Source organism: Schistocerca cancellata, chromosome 4 (assembly GCF_023864275.1).
Source record: "Schistocerca cancellata isolate TAMUIC-IGC-003103 chromosome 4, iqSchCanc2.1, whole genome shotgun sequence".
In the NCBI taxonomy this organism is placed as follows: Eukaryota; Metazoa; Arthropoda; class Insecta; order Orthoptera; family Acrididae; genus Schistocerca; species Schistocerca cancellata.
This window is the reverse complement of record NC_064629.1, coordinates 848058587-848076436: the sequence shown is the minus strand read 5'-3', so window position 1 is coordinate 848076436 and position 17850 is coordinate 848058587. Positions and strand designations below refer to the sequence as shown.

At 36.2% G+C, this 17850-nt stretch overlaps 1 protein-coding gene across 15 annotated transcripts in view; it reads left to right on the top strand.

Annotated features, from left to right (window-relative positions):
* The first annotated feature begins 1047 nt into the window (after window positions 1-1047).
* The window catches only part of LOC126184959 (CTTNBP2 N-terminal-like protein), a 230048-nt gene continuing 213245 nt past the window's right edge, over window positions 1048-17850 (top strand). For 4 of the 15 annotated variants that reach the window (XM_049927646.1, XM_049927647.1, XM_049927639.1 and 1 more), the window contains exon 1: window positions 1050-1487. In XM_049927646.1, coding sequence (XP_049783603.1) covers window positions 1362-1487 — 126 coding nt within the window. In that variant the 5' untranslated portion in view covers window positions 1050-1361. Of the gene's footprint in view, window positions 1504-15807; window positions 15899-17850 lie in introns of all 15 variants that reach the window. The other 11 variants (XM_049927651.1, XM_049927652.1, XM_049927653.1 and 8 more) reach the window with 7 other exon arrangements.

Genomic DNA, 17850 nt, shown 5'->3' with positions numbered 1-17850 from the left:
AACGCCGATTACGCTTTGGCCAACAACAAACAGATCGAAGCACCCACACTCCCACGTGATATAATATGGTGATCGGCTAATACATTGTGCAGATTTCTGTATTAGACCACTGATGTTAGCTGTGTCCCGACACAAAACATGTGCAGGCTGATATAGACCGACTCCTAACGACTTCCGGCGATACAGAAATAAGTAGCCCTTGTTCATCTCTTTATGTACAGAAAATCTTTATAAGTAAGCATGCTTATCAACAGTTCCCGTCTCAATAACGTGTAATTTGTCGCAAGAGTTAAGTTTATTAAATGTTGTCATATATTAACCATTGTAAATAAAAACGTTTGAAAATGTCAGCATTTGGTCACATTTTATTCGTATCTATCGAAAAATATTTGCGTTTGGTTGATGCGAGGATGCGTTTTACTAAAATCTAACGAAAAACATTTCCATTTCGTTCAGTTCCGTATGGTGTACAAATAAATTTTAATTGGAGTTATAGCATAACTTCGTTCGAAGCTTTTTGCGTTGTATGGTTAAAAAATATTATATAAATTTAGTTTTGAAACTTCTTACTGATACGGCAATTTTAGTCACATATTTCCTGAAAATAGGGTACACTTATATTGATACATGTTGAATTCCTACAATAACATGGAACGTTCGATTGTGTCTGAACAACAAAATGTTCGGGAACTGAAGTCTACGTCCATATATTACGGGAATCCATTCTGCGTCTAGAGTGACAAATATTTCTTCATAGTTGTATGTACATAACCCTGTATTTCAACTTGTTTTGGAAACACTCTGTTGTGCAAGACCTTTCCTGACGTCATTGTGTAACAGTTACAAAGCAAATGAACAGAAAACTGGCACTCTACCGCTCATTTCTTATTCATACTTACGTAGTTAAAAATAAAGTGTGTTTCCATTTATAAACTGAAAAAAGGATGGATGAATATGCTGTAATTGCAGTGTTAAGCGTGGAGATTGCTATCTTCTGGTTGCTGTTTGGAATTATTTAAGTACGATGAAATACATGTCAATTTTGACCATAGACTACTGTTCAGCTGTAATAAATATGATGCGTAATGGGTAGAATATGGGAATAAAAAACAAGAATCGACTGTAGCAAAGGTGCCAAAAGGAGGCTGCCAACACACAATTTTACGAAGTCTTTGTAGCATACGTATCTTTGCGCCCTAAATGCAAGTGAGATTGTGTCATGTGTATGGTGCTACTGGTGCGGTGGAAAACGTATTAGTGGTTGTGGGTGGTTGGGTGTGCGAAATGTGGAAAGTTCGATGAAACATGAGAGACAAAAACGCGTAGAACGGTGTCCGATGATCTAGGAAAGTGGTTTCAAAATGGCCACAAACACAAATGCAACAGCAGAACAAAGCGAAGTTACGATGACAAAGTCGCCGCACAATCGCCAAGAACAGACACCAAATTTTGAGCCACTTGATAAATCATCGAGTAACACTTTGAAGGTACCTGTATTGTGATGTAAGAAAGAGTATATATATGTTTTTCCTTGTGTATTCCTAATTGTAGTGCCACCTCAGGGATCTCAATTGCTGGAATCATGTAAATAAAAATATAATAACTAACACTTCAATCGGTTAAATATTTTCGTATATCATACTACCTCCTCAGCTGCATTTTTCCAGAAATGCGGATTTTTATTTCAGATCTAGACAAAAGTGAACTGTTGATGTGGTTGTGTGTTAAAACGGATTTTTTTTTTTTAATCAGTTTGTTCTTGACAAATTATTCTCATGGTCGCCTGTAGGAACGTATATAAAAAGAGAATACTCGCAGGGTTAAATATGTGTGAGAAGTACACACAAAGCCACAGTTGTTGGCATGTTAATTCTGAACTGTTTGTAATGAGAACATGATAAACATGTTATTAAGTAAGAACATCCATTATTATTTTATTTACTCATGAGGATGTAGATAGCTTTTAGGCTACATAAGGCGTATTCCTCTGTTGTGTAGATACAGTAATCCATATCTGTTGAAATACAGTTATTGTTGGCCAGTACATAACTGCATATTTACATATTGGTACACGGAAAGACACTTTTCATTTAACATATGGAAGCTATAAGGCAAAATTTACTGTTAACATTAATTATGGTTGCTACTCGTACAAGCATTTACGAGTTACAATCGTTTATAGCTAAATTGAAACATCATTTCCATTACTATTCAGTTATTCAACAGCAATGTAGAATGGTTTTTCTTTTCAGTCAGTGTTCTATAACCTTTCGGATTTTTAAAATTGCCTGCTGCCTCACCTCCCCCTGGCAATTTCTTAATGAGTTAATGCTGACAGTTTTATTAGGATGTGTTCCATATGAATGAACTGTAAGCATCCATTTTTAATCCCAGAAATGAAATTAGGCCTTCTAAATTTCATCACAATGTTGATCCATACTTGGTGTACGCACTTCGAAAATTTTTTATTCATCTGTGTAACAGTTACATTTTGCCCCTCCCTCCCTCCCTTGGGCTTCTGCAATTTTAGCAGTTGAGGTATACATACATGTTATACAAAAAGATTAGATTAGATGTTCTTTTCGTTCCAGTTGATCTATAGCGTAGAGATCATCCAGGATATGGAACATGTCAAAAAAACAAGAATACACAGGAAATATTTACAAACAAATTTCAGCACACTACTATACCTTTCAGAGCTCTCAGGTGATGGAAGTGGCATGACAGAAAAAAAATATTCATTTATGAGATAATAAACACTTAATAGAAGAATCATTTTACAACATTTATTTACAGTTATCACATTACTACACTGAATTTGTTTGCTATATGGAACAGTTTTTTGAATTTATGTTGCTGCCTTGATTATTGACCATGAAAAGTGCATTAAATTTGAAGTACATTTTGGTATTGGTCAATCTGATCCACAACCTTTTTCATCTTCACATCCATTGGCTATTCTACCTTGCAACTAATTTGTAATAATTCCCTTTTGCTCTCCGCCAATTGTGTGTTCCTTCTTATCATTATTATTCTTTTCCCCTCAGTGAAATGTTAATGCTATGTTATTCGACATATAACCTTCTGTTTACTGAGAAAGTGCTATATATAAAATGCTGTGTACAACACCTGTTGTATATATGTAGAATCTGTTCATTGCAGTAATCATCATCTCAGTACTTTAACACTAGTTGGTGTCAAAATATTAGTTAATACACTTACCAACTTTGATCAGATTTTCTTGATTGATACACAAGGACTTGGACATGTAGGATTATAGAAACAGTTGCATAACACATTTTTCACACAGATGTGCAGATTCAAAATAAATATTGTATTTGTTAAAAAAGGCTTGTTATTAAGACGGTCCACTTAAAGGTTTTATGTGCAGTGTACTACTTAACATTTAAATTTCCAGTTTAGTTGACGCTGCGAACAATTGAAAGGGATTTGTGTGTAATAAGGAAAAAAATGGAATCCTTATTTGTAATTTTCTAAATTATCCCAATGTTGTCAGTAATTTTTGTCGGTAAACATCTCCACCTTTACACTATGTAGCTCCATTCGCCCATCACAACCAAAGATATAGAAATGTCCATGTAGAATAAAAAAAGTCTCGTTATATTTCACCTTATTAAGTCATTGGTTATTTCATTTTTATCCATTAGCCAAACATCATGTGTGTTATTTTGATGAATTGTGTCAAATAAAGTGTACATAATCCATCGAGACTCTGTCATTCAGGCAACTTTTGTGTGTCGTACTGATGTATCTTATTGATACCAGCGATTGTCTTATATAGTTTTGCGTTAAAAATCTTGAGATGAAAGCTCATTTTTGCCAGTGTTTGCTTTCAAATATGTTTTCCAGAAAGGATTGTGGCTTGAGCAAACACAATTTTCTTTTTTTAACCCATTTGTGTTTCAATGAATCATCAGTGGTTTCATTTTATTTTCTGTCAAATAATGAGTAAAAATGTGTATGATACAGTTCTAGTATTATGGTTATTATGTTCATAGCTTTTTAACAAAATACATACTTTAATAATACATATTGATGTTCCTGAAGCTATCTGTCTGTAGTACAGCAGATAATTTTTGTACAGTTTATCATCTGCAGCTAATTTTCATTGTAGGCTTAACATACTGTTCAATAGACATAATGTGCTGTAAAGACATTCTAATTAATTGCGGATGAAAAATTGTTCAGTCAGTATGGCTTTAAATTGACAGTTCACCTGTGTGCAATATGGGGAAGTGGTTAAATCACTGAACATTCATTTCAAAGGACAAGAATTCAAAGTCCCATCCAGCCAACCATTTGTATTTACGTATTTTTTTTCTCTCCAGTAGTCATTCATTTGCCTTGCCTAAAAGTCTTTCAACCTCATGCAAAAAAGGTAATTGCAGTTCTCTTTTCTGATGATGCTGATAACTAAATAAGTGTTACTGCAAAAGGATAGTGAGGGTGGGAGGATGTTTCGTACAATAATTGGGATATTTCAAGAGGTCTGAACATATTGTGAGTAGAATGTTGTGCCTAAGATACCGTGTCTGTACAGGGGAAGAAAAAAAGGTTTTCTTAAAAGACTGGTGTTTAGCTGCAGGCTCAGCTATCGTTTCATGTTAGTGTCTAGTTTGGTTAGTGGAAGAGGGGTTGATTACTTGTTTTATTGGAATCTGTGGTGTGGTTAACTGTTGGACTGAAAACTGGTTAATCACAGCGTAAGATGTAAATGCTGTTGGAATGCTTAAGTATAATTTTACACTTCTTAGCTGGCTTTGAAACAACTGGAGGTATTCGGAAAAGTTCAGAGCAATGTCATCTATGAGAAACTAGGGATGGTCATTACCTTCTATACTGTCTAGGACACAGCTTAACTGCTGTAAAACTTGTAAACAGCTACACACAGATGCCCATGATGTGTATGATTTTATAGCTTGAACTGTAGTGTCAAAGACATTGGAGGGAGACTATCTTTGTGCTTGGGCAAACTATGTTGAGCCATATTTTTGTTTTGTAAAAAATCTTGATTGATGTAGAGTCATAAAGCTAACACATTTTTCTCAGAAAAGTGATTTGAATGTGAAACAACACTACTTGGCAGATGGTTCATTGAGCCATATTTTAACTATTTCTCTACCATTCCACTCATGAATAGCACATGGGAAAAACAAACTTAATTGTATCAGTGAGAGCTCATATTTCTATTATTTTATTACAACAGAAATTTCACCTTATGTAAATTGGAGTTGGCAAAATATTATTGCATTTGCAGGAGAAATTTCATGATTCATTCGTTGTGAAAAGGTCCTGCCACAACAAGAAATGCCTTTCTTTTAATAATTGCCACCCCGACTTGTATTTGATATCCACAACACTCTCTTCCTTTTTTTGCTATGATGCAAAACAAGCCGCCCTTTGAACGTTTTTGAGTCCTCTGAGACTCCAATCTGTTGAGGATCACATACCATGGAACAGTACTTCAGAAGAGCACCATATCTAATGACTTTGTTGTTGATGGGATGTTAAACCCTGGTCTTCCTTCCTTCCCTACTTCCAGTAGGGGATGAGAATGTGTGATGTAGGCTAGTCTTTAGTTTGCCTCCCCCCCCCCCCCCAACATTTTCTATGTGCTCTTTCAAATACAAGTTGTTCGTAATTGTAATCTCTAGGTATTCAGTTCAATTGACAGCCTTTAAATTTGAGTGATTTATCATGTGCGATAAATGTAACAGATTCCTTTTAATACTCGTGTGTTTCACCTCACCCTTTTCCTTTCTTTAGAGTCAGCTGCCACCTTTCTGCACCATGCAAATATCTTGTCTAGATCATTTTGCAATTGGATTTGACCTTCTGATGACCTTACTAGAGGGTAAACAGCATCATCATTTGTGAACAATGAAAGAGTGCTGTTCAGATTGTCTCCAGAATCATTTATATATTTTAGGAAGAGTAGGAGAGCCTTTAACACTGCCTTGGAAATGCCAGTTATCACTTCTGTTTTACTTGACTTCTCTTGTACTTGATGACATCCCATCAGTTACTGGGATCTGTGATCTGACAGGACAAATTCAGTTGCACAACTGTGGTGATACACCATTAGACACCCAATTTGCTAAGATGCTACTAGCAAAGAGCAGTGTCAAAAGCCTTCTGGAAATATAAAAATGTGTAATCAATTTGAAATCCCCTATCAGTAGCACTCATTACTTTGTATGAATAAAGAGGTAGTTGTGTTTCACAAGAATGTTGTTTTCGTAATCTGTACTGACAATGTCAATAGATCATTTTCTTTGGCCTTTTAGATGACTCACTACAGAAATGCACAATTCAATGTATAACTAGAGTGGTTATTGAAATGTAGCTCTTGTTATAAATGCAATTAATTGACTTCATTATAGTGCTTTGGGTGTTTGGCAGTCACTTGTGCAGAGTATGTAGTCGAGCCTTAGGAGGTATTGATATTACTGCAGTACATTAATATTTTTATAGTTAGTAATGGAATGTTTTCATTTTGGTATTGTAAATGAGAACACAACACCAGTTATGGTAATATCCATCTTAATCTAGTTGTAAACAAATGTTTCATATTGGTTGTGTTGGAAACAATATACAGAGTGTGTTCAACTGACAGATGCAGTGGTGGTACTGCACCTTTCTCTACTAGTTTTCTGCTGTTTCTCTTCACCATTGTTTTGTTTTCAGTCTGTAGATTGGTTAGTAGGAGTCTCAATTTTAATTTCTCTCTGTGTGCGTCTTTTATCTTTGTTCGCTTTGCAATATGTTATTAATTTAAGTCTTGTATTATGTGCTTTATCTGCTACAGCATTGCCTTCTTGGGACTGGCTTGCTTTTTTCTATTATCTAACCTTTTAACTGACAGTCACCATTGTATGTAATTTATTTCAGTCTATATATTTATACACTTTGTTGAGGTATCGTTGTCATTTAAATTCACTGATTTAGCCCCACTTTCTCTGCACAATTTGAAGTATTTTAATTTTGTATCAGCAGTTAACCATGGTAGTTACATTGTGATAGTCTCCATAGTTCTTGTTACTGTTGCTCCAGAGATCATGATTTCGTTTCTTGGTGTCCCCTTTTTTTGTCATAATGGTTAAGTGGAAAGGGAAAGAGATATTTTTAAGCCCCAGAAGCTTGGTGCTAAATGGCACAAACAAAATTGTTTCTCATTTTGTCAAATGCAGATGAATAAAAAGTCAGCTTTTATCCTTTCCGCTCCATCACCACGCAGCACTTGACGTTGCGTATGCTGTTTTGCACTCCAATGTCGAATCTGACTGTACTATGCATCAGTGCTGATAGTACTCCCCTCCAAGGAAGCCTGCATTAACTCGGTGTCACTCTCTAGCAGTTGTATTTAGAAAAAAGTTGTAGTTATTAGGTTCGAGTTAGTAGGTGCGAAATGGCTGGTTCCTCATGCACAGTAATGTCTGAGGAAGAGATTTTAGAGAAATATCTTAGTCAAAACAAGAATGACAATGTTTTTGATGATGGTAATGATTCAGTGAAACAGTCTGAGTGAAATGACAATGGAAATGGTCTACACTGGAGACTTCCAAAAGTATCGCACAGTGAAAAGTTTTGTAGTGTAATGCATATGTAAATATATTTGAATCAAAGTGCACTTTTTGTATTAATGTATACCCTAATTGTTGGCCAGTGGCCTCATTGTTTCCACAAAGAAACTCTCACAATTCTCTGTGGTGCATGCACCACCAGGGTGGCTGCAATTTAAATAAGAGTGCCCAGAGACACCCTATATCTGCATTATGAAGTGCAAAGCAGAGTCTTGAGAGTCTTCAAATATCTCACAAGGTTTTCTGTTGGAAGCTGAAAGGAAGATGTGGTCTTGTTTGTTAGTTAGCTTCCCCACCTAAACTTACTGCTTCCACTCCTAAATTTACTTGACCTACCATAGTATCTTGTTTTGGTCGTGCATTAAATATGTTGTCTTTAAAACTCCCATGGAAAATTAAGAGGATTTTCTGGCAAGAATCATAACTTGCAATATGCTTACAATGATTCCTGGAGTGACTAGATGTGACAACGTATTTCAGTGATGTAGTTGCAGTGAAACTACCATGTCATTTTTAGTAACTATTGTGAGCATAATTTTTATTCATTCAGCCCATATTTATTATGAAATTTTAAAGTTTCACTTTGTGGAATAAGGCATTCGACTGAGCCATTTTTTTGACCATCCTCTATATTTTCTGTCATTTCCTTTTATTTGTTGATTGACAAGAGATATAAAAGCTGGCAGATGCACAAACTTGTAGAAACTGGTACTACTACTTCAGCAAAAGAGGATTCATATTTTGAAAGTGTGGGTTTCCAGTCTCGTTGTGCTATTTGTGTTTTATTTTTATAATTGCGGGAATTGAACTAGTGTTTAAGAATTAAAAATGTGTGTTACAATCATGGTGTTATACAATGAGATTTTCACTCTGCAGCGGAGTGTGCACTGATATGAAACTTCCTGGCAGATTAAAACTGTGTGCCGTACCGAGACTCGAACTTGGGACCTTTGCCTTTCACGGGAAAGTGCTCTACCATCTGAGCTATCCAAGCACGACTCACGCCATGTCCTCACAGCTTTACTTCTGCCAGTACCTCTTCTCCTACCTTCCAAACTTTACAGAAGCTCTCCTGCGAACCTTGCAAAACTATCACTCCTGAAAGAAAAGATATTGCGGAAACATGGCTTAGCCTGGGGGGTATTTCCAGAATGAGATTTTCATTCTGCAGCGGAGCGTGTGCTGATATGATTCATATATCAGCACACACTCCGCTGCAGAGTGAAAATCTCATTCTGGAAATACCCCCCAGGCTGTGGCTAAGCCATGTTTCCGCAATATCCTTTCTTTCAGGAGTGCTAGTTCTGCAAGGATCGCAGGAGAGCTTCTGTGAAGTTTGGAAGGTAGGAGACGAGATAGCGTACTGGCAGAAGTAAAGCTGTGAGGACAGGGCGTGAGTTGTGCTTGCGTAGCTCAGATGGTAGAGCACTTGCCCCCAAAAGGCAAAGGTCCTGAGGTCGAGTCTCGGTCTGGCACACAGTTTTAATCTGCCAGGAACTTTCATGGTGTTATATGTAAGGCTCAGGCCATAGTAAATGGAGATGATAAACACGCTTAGTCTCTAGAAGCATTGTATTGTAAAGTACTGTGGCCGTCTAGAAATGAAATCTTGCCCTTGGGACTTATGTGAAGAGTTTGTGTGAGAGCCTAAATTAACTACAATACAATTGAAGTATAACACATTTGGTGCAGAAGTGAAATAGGGACAAGCAGCGATGACAGCTGTCGGCAGATGTAAAGGTGGTGTAGGGCAGAATGCAGTTGATAATACTGCACTTGGGTAGTGCAGTTGCAGATAAAAATCTCTGAGCAAATGAGTAATTAGTTTCATGTGTTAAAATATCACATATTGAGAACAGCATTGTTACCAGATTATACTGCTAGTCTTTTTTAACACATTTTTTAGGTCGTTCTCTTGCCCTTCTGCCTGTTCAGTACAAATTTTGCAATTGCTTTTGAGCTAATTTCCCAATGAGCTAGATACTTGACATTTTAAAGATAGCTCAGAACTGATGACAGTGCAATAATGTGAGGGTGAGAACCACCTACCTTTGATAGGGCGAAAATGGGGTGACAAGGAAGCATAACGGAGTTCCTGTAGGATGGCTGTGCTTAGCAGATTGCGCCACAACCCCTACAGGCACACTGTGCATAAATTCCCTGCTGCAGAAAGAGTCTATGACAGTTTATTCAATTTATTGATGCAGCTCTATAACGCCGTGCAATTTCTAGCAAACTGGGTGCACATATAACTTAGAACCTGGAAAAAATTACTGTGACAGCAAGCCCCCTCCCTGCATCCCCCCTCCCCCCCCCCCAAACACACACACACACACACACACACACACACACACACACACCCACAGCCCTATGAGTTTGTGAGGATGTGAAAACATGGAACAGTATCAACCAAACTTGGTGTATACTTGACTTATTTTACTACTCTTTTTATTAACTCACTGTCACGTCTGTCTGTTAGTTAGAAATTTTGCTATTGGTTGAGTTTTACCAAGTCTCTGTTGTAATTTCATCAAGATGTTGGAAATTGATTGAAAAATTTTACATGGAAAAAATGGAAATAATTATTTATTTAAAATGTAATTTTAATATGTTTTATATTGGATTAAATGGTATAAAATAATTTTCCTTAAAAAATTAACACTCACAAATTGCCAGAACTAACTGTAAGGGGTAGGATTCTGTATGAGACTACGCAAAATTATTTTATACCATTTAATCTACTATAAAACATGCCATATTAAAAATTAATTTTTATTTAAATAATTATTCTATTAGATCTATTTGTTAACTTTAGCCATTGAGATGAAAAGTTTGAACTTCCAGAAGAGGCTATTTTTGTTTCCTTTAAGATTCAGTAATTATTTGCATTTTGGGATCAGGTGCAGTCTGTGAAGCCTGCTCGCATTATTTACTCGCATAGTAACTAAAAGTGCATTCTCTCTGTGCTGCCCTTTTTGATGATGATCACTAGGGATCAGTGTCTCTGTGATGGATGACATTTCATAGCTTTCGGATACCTGCTACAGTTTTATTGGTAATGCTTCCAGACTTGAAACATGTATATTTTTAAGAAATGAATTTGATAATTTTGGGTGCCATAGCTGATACTTCAAAGGCAAAAGTCTTTGGTCTAGTCTTGCTAGTGAATGGGTAGGTTGCAATGTTTTGATTGCAATGTTTTGAGACATTAATAGATTCTGAAGTTTTTTGCCTATGAAAAGCCAAAGATTACAGTCAAGAGTGCACAAACTTAGTTTACCAATACAAAATTGCTGCCCAGATAATATTTTAAACAGACCTTACGCCGTCAGCAGCACAGTCATTGATGTTGTAAAGAGAGATTGAAAGCAACATACAGAAATCACAGTGGTCATCATAAATGAATCCATCTGGCAGGAGGTAGAACATTTCATTTTAATGGAATAAGAACAAAGTTGAACTGAGGTGTTGCACCATGCTATAAATGGTGGTTGATGTGATGTGCTGAGAGGTTGATGGTGACACTGAGTGTCTTGCAATGATACCCTTTGTAACTTTGCCGTTTCTGTCTGCCCCACATGACCATCTTCATTGCTGTCTGGAGGTAATGTAGAATGATAAACCTGTTTCAGAGATAACCAAAAATTAGGTTCAAATGACTCTGAGCACTATGCGACTTAACTTCTCAGGTCATCAGTCGCCTAGAACTTAGAGCTAATTAAACCTAACTAACCTAAGGACATCACACACATCCATGCCCAAGGCAGGATTCGAACCTGCGACCGTAGCGGTCGCTCGGCTCCAGACTGTAGCGCCTAGAATCGCGTGGCCACTCCGCCCGGCCAAGATAACCAATCTCGTTGTAAACTAGTGCTGTGCCAATGCTGTATTGAGCATTTGTCTTTCCCACCAAGTGTAATAATTTCTATTGATTCATTGAAGAGAATGTCTCTGTCTGTTGCCCTCTTGGGTTGAATTTTTTCTTTCAGTATCATATTGTAATTATATAGATTGCTTGTAGAGTTGTTGTCCTAACCGTAATTTGTTGCTTTTTCTTTTTTGCGAAGAAAATAATTTAGTCATTTAGTATTCTGCTGTGCAATAGACAGTTGGGGGTAGGGACATGGGTACAATTACCTATTCTAAAAATGTTCTGCAAATAGTAATTTAAAATTCATCTAATTAGAAATATATGTCTGTCCTTTTTATGACAAACAAGGCACAGGTGCAAAAAATTTGTGTAAGGGGCCATTCCATACCAAGAAGTCCAGGGAAAAAAAAAAAAAAAAAAATTGCTTGTTTGTCCTTCTTCGAAAAATTTGGTATTTACTGGGTGAATTCCCTAATGTTTAGTGAACACAAAAAATTTTATAAATTATTTTTTGTTTGTCATTTAGAAACGGTGGCCATTTTTGTTTCAAGCCTAAAGCAATTTTTTGCATTTGCAAGCAGCTGCAGTTTTTTGAATTATTCAGTAATGGGTTGCCCTAGGCTTTTCAAATAAAAATAATTTAATTGAACACACCCTGGCCTACAAATTAAAACCACTATCACCTAACTGAATGTATTTCTTAATATATTTTTAATAGCTCAAGGCTATCTAATCTAATCATTGTCTGGAAATTAAAAAAAAAATCATTTTTTTTCCCACCAGTTTTTAAAGGAATAGTTAATTGTGAGCCTCAGTATTTTTTGTGCTTTTATGCTGTATAGTATAGTTCCTTTTTATAAAGTACCAATGATGATAACCTTATACTTAAAAAATACACATTTTAAAAAACAGATTTTTGAAGTCGTCATTTTTTTCTGCAGTATCTTTGTTAGAGGACCTAATAAAAACCTGAGAATTGCAGACGTAATAAACCTTTATGATATCAAACATCAGTATAAATTTCAACTTTCAAATACAACTAGAAGTTATGAAAAAAAAATTCAAATGTGAGTCAGAAATACATTTAACATTTGTGATATTAAGGCTGATGGAAAAAGTCAATTACATAATTTAAACATATTAAATTAAAGTAAGAAATGATTATTTGCCGAAAGTTTCAGCAGGCTAGGACACAGCATCTGCAAGTTTGTACTGTAATGGTGGTTTAGATAAAGAATTTTGTGTCTCACCAGGAACTATAAAAGAAAAGTAGAGTCAATGTGCCATATCCTAGGTGTGTTGCTTGCTATTAAATTAAAGAAAAAACCTAAGTGAAGAAAAAAAAGCTTGTGCCATGAATGCAATAATTGAGAAAGTGGCAACTATTGTGAGAATGAATTTAGAAGTTTCATTTCAAAAGGAAATTTGCACTAAACTAGATAGGAGTTCTACAAATGCACCATCTGAGCGTGATGATTTGCTGTGTGGCAGAACCTAAATGCTGTATTTCAGATAAAGAGGACAAAATGATGATTATCTATTGCTAAGTTCTTGGAGTCAAGCAAAAGTTAATGATGAATTTAATGTGTCAGAATGTTTGGTTAAACTAACAAGACAGTCAGTAAAAGTATAAGGCATTTTACCGGCATTACAAAGAAAAGTTCATCTAATTTGATAGCCGAAAACACAGGTGTAAAAGTTATTAGGTTTTATGAAGATGACAACAGCCGTTTGATGCTGTGCAGAAAAGATATTTTTTTTCTATGAAAAGAAAGAGTAGTAAATTTCAAAGAAAAAAGTTTAATATTGTGTTAATGTTCACTGAATTTGAGAGGGAAATCCCTGACATTAAAATTGGAAGGTCAGTATTTAGTGGGTTGAGATCAAAATGGTGTACCATTGCAGGGGCATCTGGTACCCATAACACATGCGTTTGTTTGTATCACCTGAGTGTAAAGTTAATGATAAATGAGGCCAATCTGAGACTTTACCATAAAGATCTTAAGCTTTACTTGACATGTTTGAAGAATTGGAAGAAGATGAGTAGATGCCCGACAATGTAGAATACCGTGGGTGACCCAAGACAGAACAGAAATGTTGACAGTCATAAAACCATGAGAAGAGTTTTTTGAAGTGTTGGTAGCTAACCTTGAAAATCTGAAAATTCATCATGTTATTGCCAGAGCTCAAAGTAAATTTATGAAAGATCTTAGCAGTTGATGGATGCTTAGTTCCAGTGGACTTCTCTGAAAAGTATTCCTTTGTTGTTCAAGACAAAGTTCAAGGTTACCACTGGGTAAACAAATAGGCCACAGTTCATCCATCTGTGTTCTGCTATAAAGATCGAGATAAACCAGAGTCACAGTTTTTGTGTCATAAGTGGCCACTTTGAACAGAACACAACACAACACTACAGCAGAACGCGCTTTTCAACTGCAATTAACAAACTACATAAAACTGCACCACCCTTTCATGAAAAAACTGACCTACTGCTCTGATGGTGCTGCAAACCAGTGAAATAAAATAAACCATACCATCTCCTTTCACAAAAAACATTTTGGACTTGGTGTAAAATGGCACTTTTTCACATCATGGCGTAGGAAGGTGGCGTGTGATGGCGTCGGGGCACAACAAAGTGAGCTGTCGCAAGTAGTTGTCTGCGACAGACCTATGAAAACAGGTAAAAGGTATTACCTATGTTTTTGTAAAGTGTGAGAAAATATAAGAACTCTACAGCAATGTCTTGGAGGAAAGGTTCAACACTTGTCACAAGAGTAAAGGCACTTCATCTTTTCGTTGTTTTATACCCCAGTCTTACAACTTGCTCAAATTGTAATTTCATACCAATATCCCAATAGTGTGTCTCCTCAGTGTGTGGAAAACTAGTACCACTGACACCTATGTCTTTACATTGTGGCTTGTGTTTATAAAGAACAGTTTTGGATTGCCGAATTTGATAGAATTGGTTGTCAAAACCATGATGTGCATGTTACATTTTACCACCCACCAGGACCAAAGATATCGCTTAAAAATTTGAGAAGGATCAACTTTGGGTTGAAGCGCCCTCTCTCTCTCTCTCTCTCTCTCTCTCTCTCTCTCTCTCTCTCCTGGAATTAACAACTGTAACTCGGCTAAATTTTAACCTAATGTCCAAATTAAGTGAAGAAATTTCTCAGATGTTCAATGAACAACATAGTAAATACAAATAAGATGAGAACAATATAACGTAATTAGTTGGCTCATTTTCAGTATAAAAAATAACAAATAATCATAGATATGTTTAAATTAGGTAATTGATATACTTTATACCATTAGCCTAGATATTGTGGATGCTAAAAAACTTTTTTTAATCATATCAGTAATTTTTCATAACTTCCAAGTGAATCTCAAAATTGAAATTTGTACTGAAGTTTGCTATTGTAAAGGTCTTTGAAGTGTATAATTTCCATATTTTTATCTGGACCCCTGACAAAGATATTGCAGGCCAAAAAAGGAAAAAATTAAAAAAATCCATTTTTTAAAATTGTGTATTTTTAAAGTGTAAGCTTCTCACCATTGATATTTTATAGAAAGTAACTGTGCTATATCGTGTAATAGCCCAAAAGTATTGAGGCTGAGAAATTACTCTTTATTTGGAAAACTAGTATCAACAATTGAATTTTTTTCATTTGTTACCAATAACTTTGAGCTACTAAAAATGTTAAGAAATGCATTCAGCTAGGTGGTTTTAATTTGTAGGCCACAGTTGCTGAACTAAATGCTTTTTATTTGAATGTCCCAGGGCAACCCATTACGGAATAATTGAAGGAAAAAGAAAAAGAAACCCTTAAGTGGTATGATGTGACCCTCAGTTGTAATACTCTCTTTAATATGACCCAGATTACAGCACATACTACCCCATTGTTTTATGTTCTTTATTGTTCCCTATGCCTTGTAATCTCCCTTGCTTTCTGTTCCTTTCATTCTGCACTTACTGCATTCCCATGATGATACTGTTTACATTGCCATGTTCTGACAATTACTTGCCCCTTTTATTTCTTTATTTTCTGTACTTGATTCCCAATCTCACCACTCACCCAGCTCTTTACTCATATTAATCTAATCTTTATCATTATTAACTACAATTTTATACAGTAGAAACTTGTCATCATGCCATTGAAATATGCTTCATTCTACGTACGTGAGGTTTATGGACAGTTTTATACTGTTATAACGTTCAGGATTTGTAACTACTCAAGATTGTCCTGATCTATTACTGCCACCTGTGCTTCTAAGTCTTGTTAATAAAGTGCATAAAATATGTGAAATTTGATCTGAGCTTGGTGCTTACAGGTTTTTCCCCTTCCCTCGGGCTATCAGGGAGTGGAATGGAAGGGATGAGATGTAGTAAAAGTGCCAGACTCTTTCTTCCACACATTTCACTGTGAGTTGTGGAGTATTACTGTAGTTGTAGTGTGACCTAAGTTTCTCATGATCTTATTGTGGGAAAAATTCAATTGTACCTTGACAGAATTCAGGTCTTAGCACTATAAGCAAAGGGTGTGTTAGTTATAATTCTTATTACCAGAAGATTTCTTCACTTAAGAGGTTGTGTGCACAAGTTAAAATATTTGGACATAACTTGTCAACCTGAGAGAGAAATCATATAGCATTACTGATAACAAAGATGGACGCTAGGTAATGGACATACGATTGTAGTGGTAATACATTTGTAAATATAAACAACTTTAGGAAAATAATTATTGTACTTACAACAGTCCAGTTTAACGTAGATTAAATGCTGAAGTCTGTATGTAAACAAGGTACAGTAGAGTCCTGTTAATCCAAACTAATTGGGACCGGACCTTGTTCGGATTACCGATTTGTTCATAGTAGCCGGAATTATTGTAACGAGTATCTAGAATTAAGTATACCAAGCATATAAGTAGGTACATCATTGTAACAAATGGGAACAAGTGTGGGAACAATGGCTCACTCTCACTCCCTGCCCTTGTTGTTGTGCATTGTTGAGATCTTTGTAGTGCCTGAGGTCAGTGCACTGCCAGTTGACTCGCAAAGCACTTGGGTGAGTGTGAAAAAATGATAAGAGAGGGAAAGTATTCTGCCCAACAAATTTATAATGCTGACGAGACTCACCTTAATTTTAGGGCATTCGTTCAGGTGTAGTGGTGTACGTATTTTCGTCATGAGTAAGCAGAAACATACAATGTTTACTCTCAAAGAAAAACTGAACGCTTTGAAGTGGATAGACAATGGTGAGAATGTATCTAAACTGGCAACAGAACTGGGTGTTGTTAAAGCAACCATTTGTGATTTGAAGAAGAACCGAGTGAAGCTTGAACAGTCTTGTGCAACGTCTTCGGGAAGAACACTCGAAATTCGACAGACTTTGAAACAGTTCCAGTACGATAAAGTGGATGAAGCTCTTTTCCTTTGGTTTATGCAGGATAGAGAAAGGGGAAATGGTGAGGAGTCTTTTAGTGAAAGTACGGGTTGGTTGTACAGATTCAAAAAACGTCATGGAATCCGTCAGCTAACAATTACTGGAGAGAAGCTTTCTTCTGACGATGATGCAATGAAGGAATACTTGGGCGAGTGTGAAAAAATGATAAGAGAGGGAAAGTATTCTGCCCAACAAATTTATAATGCTGACGAGACTCGCCTTAATTTTAGGGCATTGCCAACAAAAAGCCTGGCACCAAAAGCAAAAAACTATGCTCCTGGTTTTAAAATGTACAAGGATCCTGTGGCTTTATTAGCATGCAGCAACACTGCTGGTAATCACAAGCTGCCTTTAATGCTGATCGGCAAATCTGCTAGGTCCAGAGCTTTTAAAAACTGCAACATGAAGTCCTTGCTGGTATATTATCGCAACCATAAAAAAGCATGGATGGATGGCAAGCTGTTCAAAGAATGGTTCCACGGCCAGTTTGTTCCCTTTGTTTGACAGTTTTTTAAGGAAAAATCATTTGTCTCCAGTGAAATCCTTTTGATTGATAACACGTCATCTCACACCAGCATTGAGGAATTATGTGCTGGAGAAAATATGGCAAAATTTTTGCTTCTGAATGTTACACCACTTCTACAGCTGATGGACCAGGGTGTATTGCAAACATTAAAACTGATTTACAGAAAACAATTTTTAAGACTGCTGATCCAAGATGATAGCATTCTTTTAGTGGACAAAATAAAAAAGACCAATGTGAAAGATGTTGTTTATTGGGCCGTTGAGGCATGGCAGAATATTTCAGAAAATACTCTGAGAAAATTGCGGAGAAAACTGTGGACATCTCTTGATTTTCAGGACATCCTAGTTGAAAATGAAGAGGAAAATCTACTACAAATGATACAAACAATCCCTGGATGTGAAGAAGC